Genomic DNA, 15,483 nt, shown 5'->3' with positions numbered 1-15,483 from the left:
AGCAGAATGTCCACACACACACACACACACACACACACACGCACGCACGCACACACACACACACACACACACACACACGCACGCACGCACACACACACACTAGACGGACGTATCACAGTCACGTTTAAACACAGGAGTTGGTGAGTAGTTCAGGATGAGTTAATAATGATAATACTGTTCCCCTCCGAGTAAAGTCATGACATAAGCATACATTAGCAGCTCATGAGTCCATGTTTAGCTAGAACTGAAGTGTTTATTAATACCTCAATTAACAAACGTGTGTTAACAAGGGATTAAGCTGAGATGATTAGCGCACGCCTAACTCAGCATTAGTTCATAATAATGTGTGTGTGTGTGTTCGTGTGTGTGTGTGTGTGTGTGTGTGTGTGTGTGTTAGAATAAAATAATTGAACACATTGCAGTTATTAGTAAAGGTTTAGAGCCAGAGATTGTGTTGTGAGTGTGACCTGCGCTTGGCCTCATGCAGACACACACACACACACACACTCAGACACTGCTCATCTGGAAGATGGACGAGTCCAGCAGAGCTTTATAAAGTGTGCTGATTGAAGACGCTGCTGCGCTATCAATAACCCCACACAAACCCGCCTGTCCGACAGAGCGCTGGAAATGCTTACAGCGTCAGTTTATTCTGCACACTCAGATCCAGATCCACCAGCACACACTCCACTGCTGCTGCGTGAAAACACACACGCTTTCTCAATGATCAAGAGTGAACGTTTACAGCCCGTTTCAGGTTCATCTTCTGTATCTCAGTCAGTCATGCAGTGATGAGGGTTCTCCACTGCCGAGGACAGACAGGAGTTAGGCACAGCTGCATTAAAGGGTCAGTTCACACGAAACTCTCAGTTCTGTCCTCATTTACACTGATGGACACTAGTGTGAGGAGCTATCCATACTAAATACTACAGGAGAATCTCAATCCAAGTGTTTCTGCAGACGGTTTCTGTCCAGTCTGATTAGAACAAACACAATTACATCATGTTGACCATTAGAGGCGCTGGAGATACTCACACACACAACTGGGGTTAAACCCCGCATCTAGGGGTGATCTAAGGCTGCTTTCACACCTAGACTTTAGTTTCAGAACCCGTCTCGTTTGCCCAGTTAGCGTGGTTCGTTTGGCATATGTGAATCCAGCAATCGCGCTCAGATCCGCGCTAAATCAATCGGTCCGAGATCGCCTGAATGAGGTGGTCTCTGCTTGATTGAAATGAACTCTGAAGCGGATCGATTGTAGTGAGAACGGGATACGATCCGAGCCCGGCTATATCACAGTGTTTTATGGATATGTGATAGACATACGGCTATATGAAGAGAGAACGATGAGTAGGGCAGGAGCTGGGTCATTCCAGACATCCCGAATCTAACAGAGGTCCCGGGAGTCTCCCGGATGCCCACAAACGAGTGATAATCTCCAGGAGATCACGCGTCTCCCTCCCGGGCCTCAAATACGTTGCGCACCCTTCTCACCCCTCTCCACCGCATCCCTCCTCACTCTTCAGACACGTTGCACACCAACCCCCCCCCGCCGGTCCGCCGAGGTCCTCATCATCTGCTCGAGACGAAGAACCGCCATGATGAAGCACAGGCTGATGGGAAACCCAGGCTTCAGGACACATTTATCTGCTGTTTCTGCATGACCGAACACTACGGCGCAGCAGACACACACAGATCCGTTTCACACTGCTGACATTATTGGGGTATATTACTGACAGAATAAGGCTTGCTCTTCGCTCAGTCTGAATGAGTACCGCTAACACTATTGAAATGCATCTGTGATCTGGAATCGGACACGTTGGCCTCTCCTTCTCACTATGGCTCCTCTGAAGTGCTTGGTAGATCCGTCACAGCAACAAATGCTCTTCTTCCCGACTCACGTGTGTGTGTGTGTGTGTGTGTGTGTGTGTGTGTGTGTGTGTGTGTGTGTGTGTGTGTGTGTGTGTGTGTGTGTGTAAGAGACGTTTCTGACAGATATGAAACTGGACGGAGACTCAAGTCTTCTGAACTGTTGAGTTACACACAGCCTGAATCTCCCCGAGGAGCAAAAGCCTCTAAAAGCAGGAGACTGTATTACCCAGCCGCTGACCCAGAAACTCCACATCTTGTTTTAAAGGCCCAAACAGAGGCCGATTCTGATGAGAAGTACTCTCAGAGTAATGCTGCAGACGTCTGCAGATAAAGGCCTGCGGTCCTGCAACACTCGCTGGGGTTTTACATCAGAGTAAGAGCTCATCTGAAGCGGAGGATCACCCCACGGGCGAACCCCTGCTCATCGTATACATTAAATATAGTGCACACCTTCAGGCACACCTCTTCAGGAGAATGAAGAGCAGACGCAGATGGAAAACACTGTTATAATGCACTGCACACGGCGAAAACACACGTTCCTGAAGCACTGTCAACAAATGAATAGTTCTCCTCCCATAATGCACAGCGCAGCTGACTACAGCAGCTATATTAGTCCAGAAATGGGTTAGTTTGGGTTCAGATCAGTTTCTCACCACTCACCGCTCTAGTGTTTGTTTTAAAGCAGACCTCTTCTGCTCCTATTCAACCACCCTGAGGCCCTGTTTACACTAATACATTTAGTTTCAAAACGCTTAAGTTCTGCTACGGTTCCAGCCTCCGTCCACACTACACCAGAGTTTTCCAGCGCCGAAAACTGAGCATTTAGGGAACGCTGAAGAGGCCGATTTCATTTTAAACCCCTGCAGCTCCGTCAGTGTAGATGGGGAACATGGATGCAGACATTCACCATCTGATTGGGGCTTTTCCTCAATATTAAGTCCTGTATTCATCCTGATATGAACTTGACAGACACTAAAAGTGTGGAGGCGTCGTGTAGCTGCATCTTTATATGAGCCTCATCTTCACTGTGTGCATATTTATAACAAAACACAGCCCATAACATCACGGTTTTCAGTGAAAAATACGAAACACACCTTCTGTTTTGCTGAATATCAGTTTAATGATCAATAATGGCCATTATAACAGTATAATGTATAATAAGGTTATACATTATAGGATATAAAGGCAAGTGATCAGTCAGATGTGCAGAATCAGTGTCCGTGGCTACATTAATGAATATATGAACTGATCTCTGCGCTCAGACAAAACACGTTACCTGAGAACAGGTGATAGACTCAGAAGACCAAAGTCTGGGAATATGTCGTTAGATATAGACAAGATGAATTAAATGTCACGATTGACAACTATAGTGAGATCAGATGCACACGTGATGTGTGTTTTCAGCAGTGTAGTGTGGACGGAGAGCTGTTCAGAAACACTAGCTGAAACACCAGTGTGGACGTGGATCATTTCCATTCTAAAACGCTGTTTTAAAGCTAAAACGCATTAGTGTACACAGAGAGAGGCAGGTGACAGATATCACAGGAACCGTAGCTGCTCACTTTAAAAAGAGCTGTGCAAATCGACTGAAGTGAGGACTCTTGCTGTGGACTGTAAGCTGGTGGTCCTCATTGCGTCTTTAATTAAAGCGTCTGTCCTCTGCAGCGCTCAGCACGGCTCCCATTGATCCCTCGCTGATGTCCTGACAGAGAGAAACAGAACAACAGCACTCTTCAGTCTCTCTCCTGCTACACCTGACTGAAACAAGATACAAGACGCTTCGCAACACCATCCTGACCTCACCGGAAAGCTGAACCGCTAACTCTAAAGACCTCTTCTGTACAGACATATATAGCTTTAGATTTAAAGCAGAAATGGAGACTCATCAGACCAGGCAACGTTTCTCCAATCTTCTATTGTCCAGTTTTGGTGAGCCTGTGTGAATTGTAGCCTCAGTTTCCTGTTCTTAGCTGACAGGAGCGGCACCCGGTGTGGTCTTCTGCTGCTGTAGCCCATCCGCCTCAAGGTTGGACGTGTTGTGTGTTCAGAGATGCTCTTCTGCAGACCTCGGTTGTAACGAGTGCTTATTTGAGTTTCTGTTGCCTTTCTATCAGCTGGAACCAGTCTGGCCATTCTCCTCTGACCTCTGACATCAACAAGGCATTTGCGCCCACAGAACTGCCGCTCACTGGATATTTCCTCTTTGTCGGACCATTCTCTGTAAACCCTAGAGATGGTTGTGCGTGAAAATCCCAGTAGATCAGCAGTTTCTGAAATACTCAGAGCAGCCCGTCTGGCAGCAACAACCATGCCACGTTCAGAGTCTCTTAAATCCCCTTTCTTCCCCATTCTGATGCTCGCTTTGACCTGCAGCAGATCGTCTTGACCATGTCTACATGCCTAAATACAGTGAGCTGCTGCCATGTGATTGGCTGATTATACATTTGCATTGAGCAGTTGGACATGTGTACCTAATAAAGTGGCCGGTGAGTGTATATGCTTAACCATGTAGTGTGTGAGTTTAGTATCGTCCCAGATGGAACACATTTTTTTTACTAAATGAGAATTCAGTTTCCCAGGTGATGTTTAATGGCTGCCAAATCAGTGAAATAAATGACCAAACTACCAAATAGTACCTGCCAGTCATCGAGAGTCGGCATAATCACTTACATGAGAGAATTATGCTTTCACAACCCTAAATAAATAAAATAAGACAATCTCTGTCCCAATAGCCCCGCCCCTTTACCAGAAACTCCTCCCGTTCACTAGTATCCCCTCCCCTTCATCTGTAACACCTGCCCATCCGCTACACGAGCAAAGCTGAGAGTGTTGAGTGTGTGAAGTGTGTTCATTACACACTTCTGTTTAACAGAGACCTATTCTGCCCCTTTCCAAGCTGTAAATGCCTCTCTGCTGTATCTAGTGTGTGTGTGTGTGTGTGTGTGAGTTTGAGCTGAGAATAACACACAGATAATGTTCTCCAGCTTTCTGAAACTGACCCTTTCAGGCTTTGATCCTAATTGTGGCGTTTTAGTGACTGTCGCTTTAAATGCAAATGAGATTGTGCTCTTTTCAGAAGAGGGCGGAGCTACAGACGCCTGTGCGTCACAGATTCAAAACAAGACTAACATTATATGCTAATGAGGGAGAGATGGGCACTAGTGGGCGGGGCTTTCCCCCTCTGATGACACGTACAAACTGAGAATGTCAATCAAAGTGATTATAACAAATACAATTAATACATGATCAGCATCAGAGGCTGCTGGAGACACTCACACACAGCTGACACACAACTGGGGATAAACCCCACAGAAAAATAAGCTGTGTATGATAGGGGAACAGTAGAATAAGGTTAAAGCGCAGTGTGTGTGTGTGTGTTTGTGTGTGTGTGTGTGTGTGCAGCAGCTGTGTGTAATGGCCTTCTGTCAGTCCACATTGAGACTAATAGACTCAGTCTCAGTCAGATTTATCGTGCCGTGTGCCTCTTCTGTCTGTCGTTTATCCAGAATGAGAGTTTTATTGTGTCCTGTTTGACTGCTGTCCGGCAGATGATGAAGCGCACTCCTGGGATTCTGTCGGACCGTGTGCTGATTAATGTCTTCGTTTAATAAACCTAGTTGAGCGCTGACAGGGCTGTGTGCTGCTCTCCTCCTCCACGATCGACTGTGGAAATATAATATAGCGAGAGATGAGCTGAGCATTTCCAAAGTGTTGTCCTAAAAGCTGTGAGCAGATGGAGGACAGGACCTGATAAATCTGTAGCGTGTCCTGAAGGAGCGTCCGTAAATCTGCCGTGTTGTTTCTGTCTGACAGTGTGTTTGTGTGTGTTTCCTTCACAGCGTCAGGAACAGACCGCCGACACACAGCTCATCTATCCCGCTAACAGGCTAATGCTTCAGCGGCGCGGGGCTAGCGGTGACCCAACTCCTATTAGCAGCTGATGGATGTGCTGTCCGCCGCTCTCTGCTGTCTCTGATTATTTATCTCAGAGTTTATCTCCGAGTGTGTGAATCACAGCCTGCAGGAGCCCACAGCACACACACACGCACACACACTCTCATTTATCTGACACAGCAGAGAAATACTGCTGCTGGAGTCCATCAGTGTGTGTGTGTGTGTGTGTGTGAAGGGTCAGTACACACACAGTAGTGTTCAGGTCACCACTGATGCTGCCGGAGGAAAACCTTTCCTGACTCGCTCCTCCAAAACACCAAAAGTGCTCAATAATGTTTAGGTCTGTGTACTGTGCAGGCCATACGAGATGTTCAACTTCACTGCCATGTTCATCAGACCGCTCTGTCTCCAATCCTGCTGTGTGTATCGCTGCATTATCATCATCATACACGACTTCAGGATTGGGTCACATGCTCCTCCAGAATGGTTGGGTCATCCTTGGCAGTGACCCAGTGCCCATCTAGCACCTGTATTGGGGCTAAGGAACGCCATGATATTGAGCCCAAACCCTCACTGATCCCCCCATGCTTCACTCTGGGCATCGGCAGTCTGGGTGGGACGCTCCTTTGGGGCTTTGTATAGAGAATGGCAAAGAAGTGCTGTAAAGTTTCAGACAGTGTGTGTGTGTGTGTGTGTGTGTGTGTGTGTGTGTGTGTGTGTGTGTGTGTGTGTGTGTGTGTGTGTGCGTGTGCGTGTAACTAGAGAAACGTTCCCAGTTTAATCAATGGAGGAGCTGAAATCAGCTGGAGTTTGATTGCTCTTCAGAAGGACAGACAGTAAAGCACAGCAGGAGGAAAACACACACACACACACGCACACACACGCACACTCTCTCACACACACACACACACACGCACACTCTCTCACACATACACACACTCACACACACACACACACACCACACAACATGCTTCACACATAATGAAATAAAAATCTTATTAAGAGTCTGATAAGTGATGAAAATGCTTCATAAACAGCTCAACTCCTGCAGTAGAGACATTATAGATCATTGATTTATTCCTGATCAGCTCCTGTAAGTCCAGTTTTAACATCCACACATGCTGAAGATGTCAAATAAAAATGTTTGTCAAATATCTTAGAACAGTCGTCCTGACCATAACAGTGAATATACACTGATATCTCTGTCCCTCCACTGCTCTTGAGGGATTAGCGCCATCTTGTGACTGATTAAGAATAACAACGAGGATAACAACAACAACAACAACAAGTATATTAGTGTAGGCAGGCTTTACAGGTAATTGTAGAGCTCGTAAATGATTGCAGCTCATATTTAGTGTCTAATAGTTTGGTTCTGTGTCCAGTAGCCGTGTAATAATCAGCATTATATACATCCAGCCGGTGGTTATTCCAGAATAAACCCTTCAGTCGTGTGCAGCAGCTGCTGGGCTTTATTCTGTGGTAATCACCGGCTGGATGTGCTTTACCTACAGATAAGCTGCGCTCACACTGCACTGTTCTCCCCATAGACCTCCATTCATACGCAAGCGAACGCATCCGGCCGGAAACACAAGCTCGGGGGACAAGTTACACATCATCATGTGACCGTGAGAGACCAATCGAGGATCAAAACATGACAGAAATGTAAAATATGGAGCCATCGCTCACCTTTAATAATGTCTAATCATCTTGTTTAATCCTGCTCCTCTTCGCAACGCTGTACAGCAGAATTTCACCAGCTCAGACTCCAGTGTGACCACAGCTCTAATCTGAGGATAACCAAACACCTGAGAGAGCTCATCAGCCAATCAGAATCCAGCACTCAGCAGCACCTGTAGTGCAATCCTGATGATTCAGGATTGTGTGTGTGCGTGCGTGTGCGTGTGTGTGTGTGATAATAGCGTTGGTCATCTGTACGTCAGTGTTCAGCAGGTAACACACAGCAGAAATAGCCTGCACATTTCCTCTCATTAGGAGCGCTCGGATGATAAAGCGGGTAATTATATTAGCAGGGGAAGTGACCCCCCCCTCAGACGCTCAGTTACGGCTGAATGAAGGATGAAGACCGGGGTCTTCACCACAGCAGCACTGATCTACAGTCAGCTCCTTGTCCACTCCACAGTGCACACTACACACACCTCACAGCAAAAGGGTCACTGGTTCGAGTCTCAGCTGGACCAGTTGGTGTTTCTGTGTGGAGTTTGCATGTTCATCCCATGTTGGTGTGGGTTTCCCCCACAGTCCAAACACATGCGCTATAGGGGGACTGATCAGCTAAACTGGCCGTAGCGTGTGTGTGTGTGTGTGTGTGTGTGTGCATGTTTGTGTGAATGAGTGTGTATGGGTGTTTCCCAGTAAAGTAAGGGCATCCGCTGTGTAAAACATATGCTGGAATAGTTGGCGGTTCATTCCGCTGTGGCGAGCCCTGATGAACAAAGGGACTAATCTGAAGGAGAATGAATGAATGAATGAATTGCTGGAGTGGCTTTAAGCTGCGGTCACACCGGGCTTTGTGTGTGCGAAATTCTGTCGTGCGGCGCTGCGAAAAGGGGCGGGATTAAACAAGATTATTAGACATTTAAAAAAGCCAGCGTTTGCTCCATGTTTTACATTTTTGCCCAGAGAGGTCATGTTTTGATCCTCGATTGGTCTCACGCAGTCAAGTGATGCGATTTCACAGGTCAGAGTTCACCAAGCTTGAACTTTGCACCGCAGCAACCTGCGAAACTTAACGCATGACCCCGCGTTTTCCGGTCTGACGCATTCGCGTGCGTATGAATGGAAGTCTATGGAAGGAAAGTCAAGTGTGACCGCAGCTTAAAGCTACGGTCACACCGGGCTTTGTGTGTGCGAAATTCTGTCGTGCTGCGCTGCGAAAAGGGGCGGGATTAAACAAGCTTATTAGACATTAATAAAGCGAGCGATTGCTCCATGTTTTAAATTTCTGTCCAGAGAGGCCATGTTTTGATCTTCGATTGGTCTCATGCAGCCAAGTGATGCGATTTCGCAGGTTAGAGTTCACCAAGCTTGAACTTTGCACCGCAGCAACATGCGAAGCTTGACGCATGACCCCGCGTTTCCGGTCTGACGTATTCGCGTGCGTATGAATGGAAGTCTATGGGAAGAAAAGTCAAGTGTGACCGCAGCTTAAAGCTATGGTCACACCAGCGTTTGTGTGTGCGAAATTCTGTCGTACTGCGCTGCGAAAAGGGGCGGGATCAAACAAGCTTATTAGACATTTAAAAAAGCGAGCGATTGCTCCATGTTTTACATTTTTGCCCAGAGAGGTCCTGTTTTGATCCTCAATTGCTCTCACGCAGTCAAGTGATGCGATTTAGCAGGTTAGAGTTCACTAAGCTTGAACTTTGCACCGCACCAACTTGCGAAACTCGACGCATGACCCCGCGTTTCCGGTCTGACGCATTCGCGTGCGTATAAATGGAAGTCTATGGAAGGAAAAGTCAAGTGTGACCGCACCTTTATTCTGCTTCTGGATCAGGAGTGGGCGGGGCTTGATTGTCTTCCTGGGGAACTGATTGGTTGCTTGTAATTTGCTATTGGTTGATCTCATGTGAGTTTGATCAGTTTAGGTCAGTGAACAAAGAGGCCCGTATACTGTGGGACACCACAAGGCTCAGCTCTCGGTCACTTGCATTTTACATTATATGAGGAGACATGATTCAGAAGTCAAGTACGTTTTCAATATTAAAGCAATTATATCTGTGTCTCTGTCAATACAGATATCAGTGTCAATGTCCGTGTCTGTTTTCAGTGTCTGATCATTTCTTACCACTAAATTCTGGAAAATAATCTGTTTTAATTTATAGATTGTAAGGGGAGTTGAGTTTTGGCCGTCTGCATCGTTTAAAGCACCATAGAAATAAAGCTGACTTGACTAGAAGAGATTAGAAAAAGACTATACTGTTAGTAGATTACAACACTCATGAAACTAAACTACATAATGCTGTTCTCTGATCAGTTATTGATAATAAACATTGCACTAGTCCAGATAAAAACCAGAAATAGTTTTAAATAGTTTTTTTCGTTCATTACAGTAATTAGCAGTTTTGAATGAGTTTCAAGAGTGATTATTCTGCATTACATTATTCTGCATTACATTATTCTGCATTACATCAGTCTGCTGAAGTTAGTACAGTTTGACACATTTGATCGTGATGCTGTATGTTATAATAATTAAAATAAAACTCAAGTATATGTTCGGGATCACCTTAATATGATCATTTTATTTATTTAATTATTAAACGTAAAAAACAACGTTTTAAAGCCTCCTCCGACTGTCCAATCCAGTCCTCTGAAATCTCTGACGAGCACCCTGCGATTGGACAGTCGAGGCGTCAATCATTCTGCCGTGGCAACCCAAACAAACCGTGACGTCAGCTCATCCGGCTCGTCGAGGAATCCGATTGGCCGTTTCCTTACAGCGGCGCGTGTATACGGAAGTATCGAAGGCGGAAGTGATAAACAGGCTGGCGGATGATCCTAATGTTGAGTTTCTTCTGAACACAGACGGAAGAATTGTCCGTTTCCCCGGTGGAGCTTCAGCAGAGAGTCCCGCTCATGATGGAGGTCAGTCGGTGAAGCTCTTCTCATTAACCAGCCGTCCTGCTGGCGGTCATATCTGAAGCAGACACTAGATGCGCCCTACTGAGGGCACGACTAACACCAGCCTTCAGCGGGGAGATCTGTGCACTGCTGTAGAGATGACTGTTTAGTGTTCACTAAAAAGACAAGAGTAGTGTATGGAGTTAGTGCACTTGAACAGGTGTGTTGTCTGTTTAGTGTTCACTGTAAAGTGCACTTGGACAGGTGTGTTGTCTGTTTAGTGATGACTATAAAGACAACAGTAGTGTCTGGAGTTAGTGCACTTGGACAGGTGTGTTGTCTGTGTAGTGTTCACTGTTAAGACAACAGTAGTGTCTGGAGTTAGTGCAATTGGACAGGTGTGTTGTCTGTGTAGTGTTCACTGTAAAGTGCACTTGGACAGGTGTGTTGTCTGTTTAGTGATCACTATAAAGACAACAGTAGTGTCTGGAGATTGTGCACTTGGACAGGTGTGTTGTCTGTTTAGTGATCACTATAAAGACAACAGTAGTGTCTGGAGTTAGTGCAATTGGACAGGTGTGTTGTCTGTGTAGTGTTCACTGTAAAGTGCACTTGGACAGGTGAGTTGTCTGTTTAGTGATCACTATAAAGACAACAGTAGTGTGTGGAGTTAGTGCACTTGGTCAGGTGTGTTGTCTGTTTAGTGATCACTATAAAGACAACAGTAGTGTCTGGAGTTAGTGCACTTGGACAGGTGTGTTGTCTGTTTAGTGATCACTATAAAGACAACAGTAGTGTCTGGAGTTAGTGCACTTGGACAGATGTGTTGTCTGTTTAGTGATCACTATAAAGACAACAGTAGTGTCTGGAGTTAGTGCACTTGGACAGATGTGTTGTCTGTTTAGTGATCACTATAAAGACAACAGTAGTGTCTGGAGTTAGTGCACTTGGACAGGTTCTGTTTAGTGTGCCCTATTTGCCCAGTGTAGTGTGTTTAATGTGCCCTGTAGAGTGTGAGCATTGTAGTTCCCTGTGTAGTGTGTGTTCAGTGTGGTGTGTGTGAAACTTGTAGTGTGTTCTTTTTAGTGGCCTGTGCAAAGTGCACAGTGTGCCCTGGGTAATGTCCTGTGTAGTGTGTATCCAGTGTGCCCTGTATAGTACAGTAGTAGTAGTGTGCTCAGTGAAGTGTGTGTGTCCAATTTGCCCTGTGTAGTTGTGTGTGTGTGCCCTGTGTAGTGTGTGTGTGTGCCCTCTGTAGTGTATTCGGTGAGCCCTTTGTAGTGAGTGTCGAGTGTAGATTTGTGTATGTGTCTGGTGTGCCCTTTGTAGTAGTGTGCTCAGTGTGCCCTCTGTAGTGTGTTCTCTTTGTAGTGTACTCAGTGTGCCCTGGGTAGTGCTCTCTGTAGTGTACGCAGTGTCCCTTGCGTAGTGTGTGTGCGCCCTCTGTAGTGTATTTGGTGTGCCCAGTGTAGTTTGTGTGTAGTGTACCCTCATTAGTGTGCTTGGTGTGCCCTCATTAGTTTGCTCAGTGTACCCTGTGTAGTATGTGTCCAGTGTATCCTCTTTAGTGTGCTTAGAGTGCCCTGTGTAGTGTGCGTTCAGTGTACCCTCTGTATTGTACCCTATGTAGTGCCTGTTGTAGTGTGCTTGACTGTAGGCTGTGTGTGTGTGTGTGTGTGTGTGTGTGTGTGTGTGTGTGTGTGTGTGTGTGTGTGTGTGCAGGACTGTAACCCAGAGTCAGTGGCGTCTCCAGCGGGGCAGAGCTCCGGCAGGTCCAAGGTAAGAGTTTCCTGCTGAAGTGAAGGGTTCAGTGGTGTGTGTGTGTGTGTGTGTGTGTGTGTGTGTGTGATGATTATGGGATGTTCTCTGTCCCCTCAGCTGGACACTCTGTCTAAAGAAGATCTGATAAAGTTTGCAAAGAAGCAGATGGTGGCGATGCAGAAGATGAAGAGCAAGTGTGCAGGTAAACGCGCACACACACACACGCACACGCACACACACACACACACACACAAGTCTGTGTGAAAGCCTGACTCTGTGTGTGTGTGTGTGCAGATCTGGAGCAGCAGCTGGAGGTGCAGAAGCGCGGGCCGGTCAGTGATCCCGCAGACTCCTCCATCATACAGGTCAGTGTGTATATCCATCCTCTCTTCCTCTGGACCTCCTGTGTTACCTGTGTTATATAATACAAATGCGCCAGTCGTTGCCTTGGTCATGTAAGTGTAATGTAAACATCCTAATGTGTGGGGTTTTTAGGGTGTCAACGAGTATGATGTATGACTGAAATCAGAAATGCAGCCGTCAGCCTAAGAGTGTTTCTCCTCCTCATGTCCACAGGAGCTGACGGAGCGGATGGATGCTTTACTGCTGGAGAAAGCCGAGAGTCAGCAGAGCCTGGGGTTACTGCGCAGAGAACACCAGGAGCTCCGCCAGCAGGCACAGGTGAGCCTTTGAACACTGTAGCACAACACAATAACACAAGAGCACAGTATCTGACTGAGTGTACATGCATTGCAGGACACAGCGGGAAGATTAGCAGCTCTTCAGGAGGAGCTGGACTTAAAGAATAAAGAGCATGCAGAAATGCAGAAGCACATGGTTGAGCTCACGGCTGGCTTTAAGACCACCTGTAGCGAATACGAGTGCAGGATATCCCAGACTCAAGCAGAGCTGGAGGCAGCCCAGCAGCAAATCATGGCGGCCACAGATTCCCAGCAGAAGAGCCTGACTGAGGCACAGCAGGAGGTGGAGAACCTGCAGGCGGAGATCCAGAGGATGACCAGCCAGTATGAGGAGGACCTGCGCTTTCTGGAGGAGCAGATGGAGCTCAACAACGCAGACTTCCAGAGGGAGCGCGAGCGGCTGCTGCTTCTGCAGGATGAGTTGTCGGAGCAGCTGGAGCAGAAAGAGGGATTCCTGCAGGACGTCCAGGAGGAGGAGGAGGACAGCAGACCTCCGCAGCAGACTGCAGACCTCCCAGCAGAAGACCAGCTGAGACCCGCCCTGGAGGAGCACCTGCAGACACACAACATGATGCTGCAGGAAGAGCTGGTGCTGCTCCAGAACGTCAAGCTGGAGCTGGAGTCTGAGCTGAAGCAGGTGCGGGAGGAGTTCTCCGTGGAGAAGGAGGAGCTGGAATTCAGGATCAATGAGCTGCAGATGAACAAGGACACGGGCGGAGAGATGTGCAGTGCCTCTGAAGAAGAAGAGTCCCAAAACAAAGATCTGCAGCAAGCAGAAGCCTGCCTCAGTGTTGAGAGAGGTAGGCAAGAAGACGAGCAGGAAAATGAGCAGAAGGACATGCTTCAAAAAAGACAAGAAGTCAGGCAAGACAATGAAAAAGAAGACAGGCAAGAAGATGAGGTGGAAGTTGGGCAAGATGACAGGCTTAAAAACAGGCAGGAAGATGCACTTGAAAACAAGAAAGAAGTCGCGCAAGAATTAGTGCAGGAAGATGGGCTTGAAAACAGACAAGATATCAAGCAAGAGGTCAGGGAAGAAGGGGGGCTTGAAAACAGGCAAGAAGAAGGGCTTGAAGATGGACACATCAGGCAAGTTGTTGAGCAAGTCGATAGGCTAGAAGACAGGCTTAAAAACCACCAAGAAGACGGGCTCATCGCTGACAAGTTGCAGGACCAACTCTCTGTGGAGAGCCTGACAGTCAAGAACATCATCCTGAATCAGGACATGGACCTGAAAGACAAAGCAAAGCACTTTATAAAGCAGTACAGATCCATTAAGGAGGAATTGGCGGCATCGCTTCTGGATCTGCAGGAACGGTTGAAGAGTGTCCTCCAGGAACAGCACAGTCCCTCAGGGCCCAGCACAGATAATGGAGGACTCAACCTGTCCTTAGAGGACCTGTGGAGCAGAAATGAAGGAATCCTTGTAAATCTGCAGCATGAGGAGACCCTGGTAATGGAGATGCTGGAGCTGATGGGCTGTGGAACAGAGTGTGGGCCGTTCCATAAGCAGGAGGGTCTGATGGAGGATGAGCGTGTACACCACCTCCAGGAGGAGATCTCCACTCTTCAGGCCCTGCAGCAGGAGAGTGGAGATGTGATCAGACTGCTGAATTCTCAGATCCAGAGTCTCTCAGAAGAGAAGAGCAACCTTCAGGAGCATCTCTCTGCCGTTCAGTGCCGCATCGCTGAGATCCTGCAGCAGAGCTCAGGCCAGGCCGAGACAGTTGCATCTGACATCTCCACACTGGTGGAGCAGCTCTGGAGGCGGTGTGTGGAGAAGCAGGCTCTGCTGAGCCAGCGGGCAGAGGAGCAGGTAGAGCAGCTGAGGGCAGAGCAGCTGAAGGTGGAGCTGGACAGCATGAGACGGGTGGTGGAGGAGCAGTCACTGCTGAGCCAGCGGGCAGAAGAGCAGGCAGAGCAGCTGAAGACAGAGCAGCTGAGGGCAGAGCAGCTGAAGGTGGAGCTTGATAGCATGAGGCGGACGGTGGAGGAGCAGGCACTGCTGAGCCAGCGGGCAGAGGAGAAGGCAGAGCAGCTGAAGGTGGAGCTTGATAGCATGAGGCAGACGATGGAGGAGCAGGCTCTGCTGAGCCAGCGGGCAGAGGAGAAGGCGGAGCAGCTGAAGGCAGAGCAGCAGAGGGCAGAGCAGCTGAAGGTGGAGCTTGACAGCATGAGGCAGGCGGTGGAGGAGCGTGAGGTGGAGCATCAGACCCGCACACATGAGCTCCAGCAGGAGAGGGACATGCTGAAGGCCAGTCTGGCAGATGTAGTGATGGACACAGAAGGACTACAGAAAGACCTGAGCCAAGTGCAAACCATGAACGAGAAGCTGAGTACAGAAAACCTCCGTCTGCTGGCCCAGGTCTCTGAACTAAGTAGCCGACTGGAGGAGGAGCGAACGGAGGTGTCTGATGAACCCGACTTAACGGTTCCCCAGGCAGACGAGCTCCAGCAGGCTCTCGCTGACAGAGACACTCTAATATCTCAGCTCAGAGAAGAAGTCGGACATCTACAGGTACTGTGCATTTGTTATGCAGACTAAAATACTGTCTATGCATTCTGGAAGATTAGCATGGTAAATTTCTGTAGAGGGGCATGTGTGTAAATGTTGTTCCCATTGGCTCAGAAAACAAAACAAAGCAAAGAATCCACCACTGCCTTTCCATGCCCC

The 15,483-nt window shown here is 47.7% G+C and overlaps 1 protein-coding gene across 1 annotated transcript in view; it reads left to right on the top strand.

The window, feature by feature from the left end:
* Positions 1-10,237: 10,237 nt before the first annotated feature.
* The window catches only part of LOC130234466 (GRIP and coiled-coil domain-containing protein 2), an 11,882-nt gene continuing 6,636 nt past the window's right edge, over positions 10,238-15,483 (top strand). The window contains exons 1-6 of the mRNA XM_056464669.1: positions 10,238-10,371; positions 12,070-12,126; positions 12,226-12,310; positions 12,403-12,473; positions 12,685-12,789; positions 12,865-15,327. Coding sequence (XP_056320644.1) covers positions 10,363-10,371; positions 12,070-12,126; positions 12,226-12,310; positions 12,403-12,473; positions 12,685-12,789; positions 12,865-15,327 — 2,790 coding nt within the window. The 5' untranslated portion in view covers positions 10,238-10,362. The remainder of the gene's footprint in view (positions 10,372-12,069; positions 12,127-12,225; positions 12,311-12,402; positions 12,474-12,684; positions 12,790-12,864; positions 15,328-15,483) is intronic.

The sequence above is a fragment of the Danio aesculapii genome, chromosome 9, assembly GCF_903798145.1.
Source record: "Danio aesculapii chromosome 9, fDanAes4.1, whole genome shotgun sequence".
Taxonomy (NCBI): Eukaryota; Metazoa; Chordata; class Actinopteri; order Cypriniformes; family Danionidae; genus Danio; species Danio aesculapii.
The sequence above is the reverse complement of the archived record's forward strand: the minus strand, read 5'-3'. Positions and strand labels throughout refer to the sequence as shown.